Source organism: Chiroxiphia lanceolata, chromosome 3, assembly GCF_009829145.1.
Source record: "Chiroxiphia lanceolata isolate bChiLan1 chromosome 3, bChiLan1.pri, whole genome shotgun sequence".
Lineage (NCBI taxonomy): Eukaryota > Metazoa > Chordata > Aves > Passeriformes > Pipridae > Chiroxiphia > Chiroxiphia lanceolata.
The window spans coordinates 39,918,511-39,930,781 of record NC_045639.1 but is presented as its reverse complement, the minus strand read 5'-3'; the positions used below and the strand labels follow the sequence as shown (position 1 = coordinate 39,930,781).

Below are 12,271 nucleotides of genomic sequence, written 5' to 3'. Positions count from 1 at the left end.
TTTACAAGCTAACTATTCTTGTGAGCAGCTAAGGTGTCTTCAAGCTCTACTTCATTTTTTATACTCTAAGCGCTGCTGAACTCAAGAAATCTGAGTGACAGATCACCAGAAACTGGAGGAAAACCAAGGAAAAGAAATAAATTCCTGTGTTTGTGCTCTTCTAAGCATCTAAGCATCTGCCGTTTGCCACTAGTGAAAAGAGAAAACTGGGTATAGCAGATCATACCAATGTTCTCTCCAGCTCATGCTAATGCAGTAATTCAAGAGCACCAAGGAGTACAATACCACAAATGTGGTAAATTTGCCAATATCTGTATCAAGCTAAATTTGAGAAATCAGCTTAGTTCATTTGTTGCTATGGGTAATCCTGCAGATACACCTAAAATGAGTTAGGAAAGTTGTATACTCTCTGTTAAAACTGTGAAGAATAGAAGTTACTACTAAAGAAAGACAGATAGAAGCTTAGAAACTCAGTCAAAAATCAGATGATTGAGTCCTATTTATGCTTTCATATCATGCTTATTAGCAAACAATATCAAGGGAATTTCTAGTAGTCTCAGTATTTTCCACTAACACATTAAGTAATGCAAGATACGTTCTGCCTTCCCTCCTCACAGCTTTTCCCCTTGGAGAATATGACAAAGTAAAGAGGTTTGGTGGTTAATATAAACAGTGTCTGAGGTTTCATCCTGGCTCTCTGTAGTATAAATGCCTTCTGCATTTGAATTGTTATTTACTTTGGGGAATTGCATTCCAAAGTTTCAGTTAAGGCATGAAAAGGCTCTGTCTCCTTCACAGAAAAAATTACTCCTTAATGCAGGGAGCTTTATTGTGCCAGAGAGCTTCATTTTCAAGCCCTAAAATGAATATAGTCAGAGCTGTGTACGTAACCAGTTATTCACTCAGATGATGAGAGCTGATGATGAGGCTAGCAGTATGTGAACAAGAGCTTAAAAAAAGCACACAAATATGCTGAGATATCAAAGAGGATCCTTCAAAAGTACATACAAAGAAAGCAATTTTTTTTAGCAATTGTCCAGAATATTAGCCAGGCCCCTTTTCTCACTTTTCCTATTTAAAAAAAGACTAATAGCAAACACACCTAAATCCTTTAATATAAATTTTATGCAATGCAACTTACCGTACTGCTAGTGAATCTGTTCATATACGCTGTGATGACACCAGACTTACTACCTGTGAACAGCTGACAACTGTCTGGCACCCAAGCACAACTTGTTACCTTGGAAATACAAAACAAAGCCAGGAAAAGTTAGAACAGAAACTATTCTAACTGCTGTTTTCATTATGCCATAGCATTTGGTCAAACTGATTATTGGTTATCCTAAGAAAAGCCATGTAAAATACCTAAGTTAAAGAAATCCAAGAGTTAAAATATAGCTGCTCTAGGTTATATTTGTTATTACTTTAGAAACCAAAGAGAGAAATCTTATTTAGCCTGGAATTCACCACTAGTGAGCAGTGAACTAGTGCAGACTTCTAGATCTACAGCCACGTCAGCCAAAAACGTTTCAGTGGAATCTCACCAATCACTCAAGTGTGACGGAGTTTATTTAAAAGATTGTTAGGGAACATTGCATAATCTTTTTCAGATGAATCCTAAACTATAGAGGAGTTCTGCTTCTAACATGAGGCATCTCTGATTTTCTTCTGTATTAGTTTTTCCTAGCACACAACTTTTTAAAATCCACAGCAATATTCCATAGGAAGGAAAAGCTACAAAAATCAAATGCACTCAAAAGGAATCTTTACCTAGTACAGGAAAACACCCAGGAACAAGATACAGTGGAGCCATGAGGAACACATTCCAAAGGAAATCAAAAAGATTAAAGACAGTTGTGTTTGGATGGTCATCTCCAAGAAAAACAAAAGGAAGACGACCTACTGCCAAGTCAAGCCACCACTTAAAACCACCAACGTTAAATCAAAGACTAAGAGACTGATTTTTTTTTTTTACCTGATGGAGTTGTGAACTCTGTATAAAATTTACTGGAGGTTCACTTTGCTTGCTTTTCAGTCGTAAAATATTATCAGCATACCCCCAACTCAGGATAGCTGACCACTGAATATCAGTACTGTGCATGCTTCTCACACCTAAAGGAAGACATATAATATTGTGTCATATATGCAACCAGACTTGACCACTTTAATAGTCAACAATAAAAATCTCAGATTCACATTTTATCTCGAGCTAGAATACAAAAAACCCTCAAAGTTTCAAAATAAGATACTTTCTCTTAGGCTATGTAATCTGTAATGTATGATAAACAAATAGACTTTTCAGAGACTCTATAAACATTCAGTCTTCTCCAAAGACAGTTTGCAACCTGGACAATGCTTTTTTGAAGTGCTGCATATCTTGAGAGTGGAGAAAAGGGTAAAAGGTTAGAGAAATTATTGCTCATAACTTCAAGGAGAATGTTACTTACTTTTGTTGACTAAATGTGAAGCCAACTGTTTTTAAAAAACCTTCACTAGTACACATTACCATAAATACAAAAGAGGTTATGAGATAGGAATCCCTCTGAGAAGTTTGTCTGAAAGCAGATCATCCTTCACCTCTGCTTTTTCACTGATAACTTTCCTCATTCTCTGCCTCAAAAAAACATGCCTTAAATTTTCCTTCCTGTTGCCACATGTGGTTTTTCATCTGTTTTTCAGTTCTTGGACTCAATCTGCTGGCAAGTTCTAAAGTTAAATCCTCATGCTTCAGTCACGTTAATGGAAAATATTAACTTAATTATAGAATGCCTCTACTGTAGTATTGAAAATTACAAGTAAAATACACTCTCCAGGAAAGACACCACACACACGGAAACTGTTAATGGATTTATAAATTAATCTTTGGCACAAGCAACTAAATTCAAGAAGTTTGCTGGAAAGCAATAGTAGCATTAGATTTAATTTTTTTTAATTACTCATTTTGTGTGTATTGTGCATATAGAGAATAAACACAAATTCGTACCTTGTTCCTTGCTATATATCATCAACAGGCAAAACTTGCTGGACAAACCACAGATAGCTTTAGTTGGTAAAGCCTGGAGAGAGCCAAACCTTTCTCCATGTGGTTGGCTAAAGCAGACAACTGGGTCTGGAGCACTTGGGGAACCAACATATTCTCCCCACTTTAAGCCTTTTATCCATGGTAATGGACTCTAAAACAAGCACAGATAAGGTTCAAATTAAAGAATTTTCAGAAAAATATTATTTCATTAGTACTGAAGAATGATTTATATCACTTTCCCATAAGCAATCGTATGGTAAGAACAGCCGAAGTATTCTAAAAATACTAGAAAGTCAAGTTCAAAGCACTGCAGTACCATCACCCAAACTCTCTACTTTAAGGGAGTACTGCTACTTCTGTAAGGGCAGAGATAGCAACCTTGTATTTCAGGTAGTGAAAAATACAGATTTCTCTAAACGCAAGGATTCAGCTTCTCATGGACTTTAGGGAAAAAAGTGTTTGAAGCAAAGAAAGTTTAATTGCCCTATAGGCATTAAAAAGCAGAGGATGGCAGAAAGCACAGTATGTGTTTGCCTACTATAGGTCTGCATACAGATTCCAGGATTCATCATTGAAAGTATAAAACTGGTTAAGTGAAATGCTTTCCAACACCTTTTTTCCATAACCAAAATAAACTCAGATCTTTGACACAAAATACATCACAAATGCATGAAAATAATTTTCATTTACTAATCTCTTATTAATTTTGTGTATTTTTTTTACAGTACAGTATAGGTAACAAGATGTAGTTTTAGGAAGGAAACTGTAAATCGAGGGTACAACAATTACAGCATATGAATATTAAACTATCTTGCAAATCAAAATTACATACTGGATAGATTATTTCTTTAGTGTGTTCTCTGGTTTCTCTGAAAGCAAATTGCACTAGTAATCCCATGGCAGCAGGAAGTTCTCCTTCCATGATAAGTCTGGATCCAGGTCTACTAACATGTGCTGCATGGAACAGCTGACGAGGTGTTTGCCCATATGTTTTTATCATTGTTTCAAGGGCTCTCCTCTGAACAGGATCTTCAACAGCAGAAACATCCATCCCAAAATAAGTCTAGAGAGGGGGAAACAAAAAAGGGGAAGGGTAAGAATAAGCTTGTCAGGTTTATCTTTGGGAAAGATTTTGCAACACACACACAAATTCAGAGGCAGACTTCAGTTGTTTAAGACTTGGACCAGAAGCCATCCCACAATGGCTGTGCTGACTAAAGAGCCACTGAAAACAGTAACCTCATCACAGCATCTTTACTGGAAATAACTAACTATCACTTCAAGATTTATCATGTGAGCTGCTCCTACATATATGCCATGACTAATTTCTGTTGAAGCATTTTTTTGACACCTTTATGAATCTGTGCAAAACCAGACAGGTTCCTGTTGAAAAATAAAAAATTGGAAGAGTGTTTTCTGTACCTCTTTTTAAAGAGTATATAAAAAATAAAGCTCTGTTTTGGGATAGAGAGTATAAAAGAAACCTCAAATTTCAAGAGAGTGGAAATCATTTCCTTCTTCTACTTTTTTTTTATGCCTCTCTAGTTGTGTACCACACACTCTTCCTCAGTCATGCTGACAAAAGCCTTGACTTTTTATTTTAAAAAACAATGAACACACAAACTTAATATTTGAAATTTATGGTACTAACTAAGTCAACACTTAAGCACAAAAAGAGGAAAAAAGGAAGCAAAGCATTTGAATGGTTACTTGAAAAAGCCCCCACTACTGTTTTATTAGCTTTTTCAAATACAGAACAAACACTAGAAACACGGAACACATTTGAATGCATTTAAAACAAGGACTACCTGGCTGAGCTAACCTTGTGATAGTAAGGATTAAAGCTAAATATAATTCAAGATATCCATGTTACAATTAAGTAGTGAAATTCTGAAAATCTTTAAATGAAGACTTATTTGAAATTGAGTTTACTGTAGGGAAAAGGGCTCATAAGAGGGACAGAGGTGTATATGAACACAAGGTGTATATGAAGGAGAGAACACAAATAATGAGCTCAGGACAAAGGGAACTATTTTAATCATATCAAAAGCTGCAGCACCATCTGTCTAAATGAAAAGCTTTCGAATGAGATGGAAGCAGATACACACAAACACAGTAGCACCTGTATACCACTGCAAGACACTGCAAACAACTATCCAGAAAGTCTAAACCCCAGACCCGATCACTCCCCATGCCAAGCTCAAGGCAAGAGAGAGGAACACAAATTCACCAAGTCTCACAACACTCCCTGGGATCTATATTTCACATTGAAACAGTTAAAGCCTTTTCTTATTCTTCAACATTTCATGAGAGAGGGATCTTGCTTCATGTTGCATGTTTTCCAAGCAAGTCAGACTGAACTTTCTGCCATTAACTTACTAAGGGCAATGAACAAACACACAGCTTAAATACTTACTGCAGGATGAAAGACATTAATAGCCTGAACAGAGGCCTTGCCTTTTTGCTTATAACCAAACACCAAGTCAATCCAGTGACAGATTGTCTGGGAAACATGGTCAGACTCCAAAGCCTGACGATGAATCAAGATGAATAGACGAGGATCATTACGAGCCCAGGGTGGAAGATTGACATGGTTAACTCTGTCACCATTTTGACGTACTCCAAAATCAAAACCTAGAAAGAGGGGAATGAATATTCCAACACTTTAGGTGACAGTAACTTCAGAAAGGTTTTTATAGGGTTCTATGAAAGTAAACCATTAAGCACAATGATTGCTGATCAACGAAGCAGCATCATTAAGAAGTCTCTCCAAAACACATTCAAGCTGTACATACTCATTTAAATGGAAAAATCAGAAAATAGGAAACTCCCTGGCCCCGCTGACATAATTATGGAAAAACTTAGCTTAAGTCCTACATAACAGCTTTTTTAGCATATCCACAAATTTCTCCCATACATCTACTGTTTAGCATATTCAACCAAGGGATATAAATGTTCTCAGTTTCAACCCATAGGCTCAATTATACAACTGTTTTGAGTATACACTTTTGTTGTCCTTTTAGTATACCTTCTCTATTAACTAGAAAGTCGGGAAGGTAGAAAAATTCTGGTATAAGCTCCTTCACATCAGTCATTGATTCATACGAAGAGAGTCGCCAGGTTGTATTTGTAGAGTGAAAAGTTCTGTCTGGGATGTCAAAACTTTGATCTGTAAAGAAATCCAAACCGAATTTGTTACATCGATGCTGGACACTAACAGTTGCTTATCTGCAACTTCAAGTAGTTAACTGCTCTCCAGTTAGCTGAGAACATTTAGAATTCTTTTATCTCAATTACTATGTGTTACACATGGACTGCAAGTCAAATATAGGTCAGCTTTTTATGTTACAGAAACTAAGGTATAAATGTAAGATGTACAGCTTTATGGTCTAGCTTGATAATTTCAAGAATGGGTCTACTGTTAAAGCATATCAGATTTAATTTTATAAAATGCAGTTATTTGGAATTGAAAAACTATGCTGAATAGGGTAACGTATAGTATTCCTGGGTCATTGGAACAAGGCCCAGATGTGAAAGGCAAGTGCAAGCAAACATAACCTTACCTTGATAAGCTAAAAACATTTTAGTAAAAGGTGGCAGCCTAACTAGGAAATGAAGCACAGTTCCGCTGTTGGAATAATGAGATCCGTAGTGATATGGTTGTACAGGGGGCATTGGATCATCTTCTCGTGCTCCTTTACGGTATTCTTCTTCCAAGTACTAGAAAAACAGTAGAGAAAAGAAAAAAATCAATACTAAATGGAAAAAACAGTATTTGCAAATAATACACTAGACTGTGGTGACAGACATAAATTTGAAAGTCCAGCTGCAGATGTTTTCATTCCTCAGTATGTTGCTTTTTTCTACAGCCTTTAAAACATTCTAAAGAGAGAAAAAAAAAATCAAAAAGCACTACAATCATACTAGGGCATGTTAAAATAACAGTACTGGAGGGAAAACAGCTTTTCTGTTATCAAACAGAACAAATAGCTACAAGCTCCAGTGAGGTAATTTCAAATAAACAGCAGCAAGTTATCCTCCTGATCTTTAGGGATCTTTAAATATATGCATAGTCATATGTGTAAGGTATTAAATTCCTCAGCAGTATCACATGGAAAGACTAAATTCATTAATGATTGCAGTTACAGGAGCAAACACAACTTCCAAGCATGTTATAAAACAATTTCCAGGAAATGCTTCCTGGAAAATATACTGGAAATAAGAATTCTGTAGACATGAAATCCTAGATTTGTAGGGGTTTTTTTCCCGCCATCAATATAGGTTAAAAAAACTAAAGCCACCATATGCAGGACAAAGGCAAGAGCAAAAGTTATCCAAATTACCTTGTAAGTATCCACATAACGATCCTCTTTTTCTTTAGACTGCACAGCTATTGGTTTGACCAGATTTCTGCAACAGAAGTAGTACTGATATCTTGTAATTTTTATAACAATATCGATTCACACCATTTAATAGTGCATTATCAACACCTTTAATATCATGAAAAGGATTAGGAAACTTAATAACACTTTCCAAGACAGTACAGAAAATAAAAAAGCCACTTTTATTTAGTGCTAAAGACAAACTCTGATCCACAGCACACTAATAGGCAAGAAAATGCCAAGTGCCTCTGTCAACCCAGAAGCATTCTATAAAGACAAAGACTTAGTGCACACAAATGTTAATCAACTTAACAGAAATTTATTAGGGTGGGACAATTCGTTCGGATCCATTCACAATGAAGACTATGATTTTGTAATCAAAAGTACCTGGCCAAGTAATTTACAAGATTATTTCCTTTTCTATTTAGTTTTTGCTAATTGGCCTGGAAGTCTTAAATCATATGAATTAAAACATACAGCCTTTATTTAAATCTGTGGACTATACATATCCTATTAAGACAGTGTAAGTCCAATACATTGCATTTGAATCTAGACACCCATTTTATTTCAATATCCAAGGTGAAACAGCCACTTATTGTAAAAAGCCCAAGTTGTTATGGATGAGGCTTGTCCCTGAATAGTTCCACTGATGTATGTGTGCAGTTTAGTACAATGAAGTTAAAAAGCTATACAGGATGATCAGTTCAAGTATTTGGAAATAAACAATTCCAAACATTTCACATTACCTATATACTGATGGATCATTTAGGTCCAGTGTTTCATTGGTGTAGTCAGAAAGTATAAAAGGAAATACTGGATATTGCATGAGATCATTGAAGGAACGGCCCGCATGTTTGTTTAAATGAGTCAGATATTCAAAGTTAGTAATCTGTCCTGTGCACCACAGGTGGGTCAAAGCAGTAATGTTTCCATATTCCAAAAGGTTAGGCAAATTGTTAGTTAAGATGTTGTGGTACACATCATCACGGACCTAGAAGAAAATACCATCAATTTAATCATACAATTTAAAAAGCCTCAAATTACCAAGATTTCATCAGTTTCCCTGATTTTACAGATTCACTCATATCTGTTGTAATGGAATAATGTTTAGTATTACTAAGATTCTTTAATGTCTTAATATACCAGAGATGGGTTACAACATGCCTGTGATTGTCTAGAAGTCTAGCTGAGCCAAGTCCTTCCAAAGGTATTATGCAGAATTTAGTTAGACCATGCAACAGGTCTCCTTAAAAACTAATGCATGAATATATATGTTTCAAAGACACAGTAAAACCCTTTGATATATTACTATGCAATTGGTGCCACATTACCTTTGTATTATCAAAAGCCAAAAGTAAAGTTCTGCCATTTGTAAGAAATATTTCCACAGCGTTATCTCTTAACTGCCACCAGCGCTTATGAACTTCCTTAATTTCCTCATACGTCCAAGAAAATGATGCTGGTTCAGTTTCTCCATGAAAACTCTGTAGAATTTGCAATTAAAAAAATTTTAAATAGCAGATTTTCCTAACAAGAAACCCTTCAATGCAGTCAGTCTATAACCATACAGCAGATCATAAAGCAAACTGTAATTTTTCTGCGATGCTTTAAGACAATGTTGTGATTTTGCTCATCTACTTTCCTCATCCTCCACTCTCCTCAAGGCAGTGGGCAGAACATCATGCATGCTCCTCAGCTGTTCCAGTTCCCTATCTAACACTAGCAAGCAATGCCATATTTTTACTGGCACTTAAGCTAAGATATTAGACAGCCAGAGCAAGCATAGCTTTATCATGAATCCCAATTCTGACAGTTCTGTGAAAGACAAAGCAGCAAAACAGCTGGTAGCTTCTTAAACCACAGGACCTGTGTGTTTAGGAGATGCAAGGAGGAGGTCTGTAAAAACAGATTAAAGCTTTCAGTAGCATGTCCTGTATCTCAATTATTTTTCAATATCTGTTGGAGGTACAAGTAATTTAAATATACAAGTCTTTGTATATCAGAAGGATTAGGTCAGCTCCAGTTTCCTCCATGAAACAATACTCTTGTACAGATTAAAGGAGAAGCTAGAACATCCTATAAAGCATAACATTAAAGGATCAGATGCTGTGAAGCACTTCCTAGTGCTCCAGTTTCCACTAAGGCAAGTTACCTCAGGTGCAGATCAAAGCAAACTCTGTGCACTTATGCTGATGAACTCAGAGCAATGGACTGTAAGGAGCAGAAGCCTCCTCACATCACCCCTTCATCATTCCCTCCTAGATCCAGGCCCACATCTTTCCTGTTTTCCTCTATCACTACTGATTCCAGCCAGGGGAAAAGAAGCAACACTGAAACCAAACTAATCAGTTTGGTTTGTCCAGAGATCTCTAACTCTAGTACTCCAGAAATCTCAGTGGCAGTAGACAAAAGCCACTCTGGTTCTAGTTTGGAAAAACTAAAGCTGGACAACGGGCTCTAACACTTACCGAATTTTCAATTGTGTCTGAAGCATTATCTTCAACAAAATACATGCCACATTTTCCTGTAGCAAAAAATAGTTGCACAAAGGTACATGATATTACTATTAGTGTAATGCATCTTAGGGTTATATAAACAGTATCCAGCAGTTAAGAATACTAAGAATAGTACCTGGGCAAGACAGTACTTGACAGAAATATAATTGTCTTTCAGCAAGTGGCCTGCAATCTTAAAAATTAACAGCAGTCCAAACAGCACTCATGCAAACAGTAGAGTAGAAAAGCAAAATTGATCTGTAAAGTATGTAATCTGTAAGAAGTCAGGCAACAACTCATTTACTTAAAAATATTAGCCAGCTTTATATATACAACAGAATCTTACATCAAAAATGTATTTATGAAGACTGAAAATTCTACTTACCTAACAACAGTTCACCAGCGGTCTCTCTAGAAGGTGCTACGCTTATACATCTTCGATTAACTCTGAAATATTTCAAAGTACATTATTGCTTAGGGATTTATGCACCTTTCACCACACACCTAAAACTAACAAGCCTCAAAGGCTGCAGCTGAAGAAAAACTGTTCAACACCATGACTCTAATGGTTCAAATCCCAAAGAGGGAAAGAAAACAGAACTTCAGCTTTCTGGACTTGGACATTAGTGAATTTGGCCTTATTTCTTTGTGTGCTCTCTGCAGTTCTTTTAGGCTGTAGTTGTGCCTGTAACAGGTGGCAAATTGACACAACTGCAGAGCTGAGTAACACAATGGTAAAAGCAAGACAGGATGAAAACACAATTTGCTTTTGAACACTAATGGAAAGACCTACCAGATCTTAGATACAGAAGGCAGGCAGTGCTACTAAGCGACAAATAAATTAAGATATGCCACCAGGTTATCTCACAAAAGGACCATCTGCATATCACACTAGTTGGCATTTGGTAGCTCTAGTCTTTTGCTTTTTAGTATAGCAGAAAGCCTACTATTTTTGACATCTCATTTCTCACCTAGTTTTTTTTTAATAATTATTTAGACAAAAAAAGTGACAACTATTACATTGGATTGGCAGAAGGCAGGAAAAGGAGGTAAGTGTTATCCAAACCTTACCTTATATGCTCACTTGCAGCTTTGTCCTTTACAGTAGAGGAGTGAGAAGAATGTGTTTTGTCTTCAAATAGGTAAGACAATGGAGTTTTTATCACACCTATAAAGAAATCACAAATTAGGCACTAAAAGTCATTACAATTCAGATATGCTCCTAGAAGGTGTTATAATTACCTTCCTGTTTCTGCCTGTCTGGGAGAAGGTACTTGTTTGGAATAGTTAGGTAGCACCTCTGCAAGCGGCGCCTCTCTCTGTTTGGGCCTTCTGTTGGATCCAGTTGCCAAGAAGTTGGGTAATAGACTGGGTCATACCAGAGTGCTCTGTGAAAAAAAGTGTTAAGAGTTTGACAGCAGAGGCAGTATACATGCTTATTCATTCTGTTCTTTAACTAGTAGAAAGGCAGAAGTTGCACAGTAGTACACTGGGCAATTATTTCCGGAAAAAGTATCAAAAGACTCAATTTAGTTTATTTTCACGAGCTATTTCCACTGACTGACTTCTTACAAGCTACTACTGTAAGTCTGTTCTTGAAGCTATAAATTCTGACAAAAACAGCAATACAATGCATCCAACACTATAAACATGACATAATATTAGTTCTGCAATGATGAAAATACCATAGTTTGGTTTTTTGTTAAAACTTAGCATCTTTTTTCACTAATCCACATAGAACAAGAGTATCTAGATGCTAGTGTGAAGAACATTAGCAAAAAACTATTTTTCTACTCCATCTACGTAATGCAAGATATGAAAACTTTAGGACACTTCATTGCATCAGACACAGCAAAATATATCTGACAAAACAGCCTGTCTAAATGGCATAGAAATACTACTTGGCTACTCAGCTGCTCACCATAAAATCAAGTATTTTACAAGTTTTTAACTGTCAGATAATTAGCAAAAGTAATTCTAATTTTAATATCACTCCATTTCACATGCCTTTAAGTAGAATGAGAAGCACTTGTCAGGCATTGAGTCTCTCTTTCTTTTTCACTGAGATGAAGAAACTTACCGATCATGGGTAAGCTGCTGAACAAGTTCCTGCCAATGTCTGCTGGCACTTAGCTCTGCCTTATACATCCCCCTGATGTGCTGGATTACTTTCTTCCTTTCCATTCCTTGTGACAGAGACACAGCTTGTGTGATGTCTCCAGCTATTTTAGAAATGTCTTTAGATTTTGTATCTAGACGTTGAAAGAGACTGAGGAACAGTTGTATTTTAAAATGTGAAATAAACACACTGAAAAAGCAAGGCAAAACACTAAAATGCCTTATGAAATACAATCAGCTTGGCAGTTATTATC

The 12,271-nt window shown here is 36.3% G+C and overlaps 1 protein-coding gene across 6 annotated transcripts in view; it reads right to left on the bottom strand.

The window, feature by feature from the left end:
* LYST (lysosomal trafficking regulator) overlaps nucleotides 1-12,271 on the bottom strand; it is an 87,283-nt gene that overhangs the window by 7,733 nt on the left and 67,279 nt on the right. For all 6 annotated transcript variants that reach the window (XM_032682406.1, XM_032682408.1, XM_032682405.1 and 3 more), the window contains 15 exons: nucleotides 11,980-12,168; nucleotides 11,142-11,287; nucleotides 10,971-11,067; nucleotides 10,285-10,346; nucleotides 9,873-9,928; nucleotides 8,736-8,888; nucleotides 8,151-8,395; nucleotides 7,366-7,432; nucleotides 6,586-6,742; nucleotides 6,051-6,191; nucleotides 5,439-5,656; nucleotides 3,855-4,085; nucleotides 2,984-3,173; nucleotides 1,976-2,112; nucleotides 1,142-1,240 (listed from right to left, as the gene is read on the bottom strand). In XM_032682406.1, the coding sequence (XP_032538297.1) occupies nucleotides 1,142-1,240; nucleotides 1,976-2,112; nucleotides 2,984-3,173; nucleotides 3,855-4,085; nucleotides 5,439-5,656; nucleotides 6,051-6,191; nucleotides 6,586-6,742; nucleotides 7,366-7,432; nucleotides 8,151-8,395; nucleotides 8,736-8,888; nucleotides 9,873-9,928; nucleotides 10,285-10,346; nucleotides 10,971-11,067; nucleotides 11,142-11,287; nucleotides 11,980-12,168 (2,188 nt within the window). The remainder of the gene's footprint in view (nucleotides 1-1,141; nucleotides 1,241-1,975; nucleotides 2,113-2,983; nucleotides 3,174-3,854; nucleotides 4,086-5,438; nucleotides 5,657-6,050; nucleotides 6,192-6,585; nucleotides 6,743-7,365; nucleotides 7,433-8,150; nucleotides 8,396-8,735; nucleotides 8,889-9,872; nucleotides 9,929-10,284; nucleotides 10,347-10,970; nucleotides 11,068-11,141; nucleotides 11,288-11,979; nucleotides 12,169-12,271) is intronic.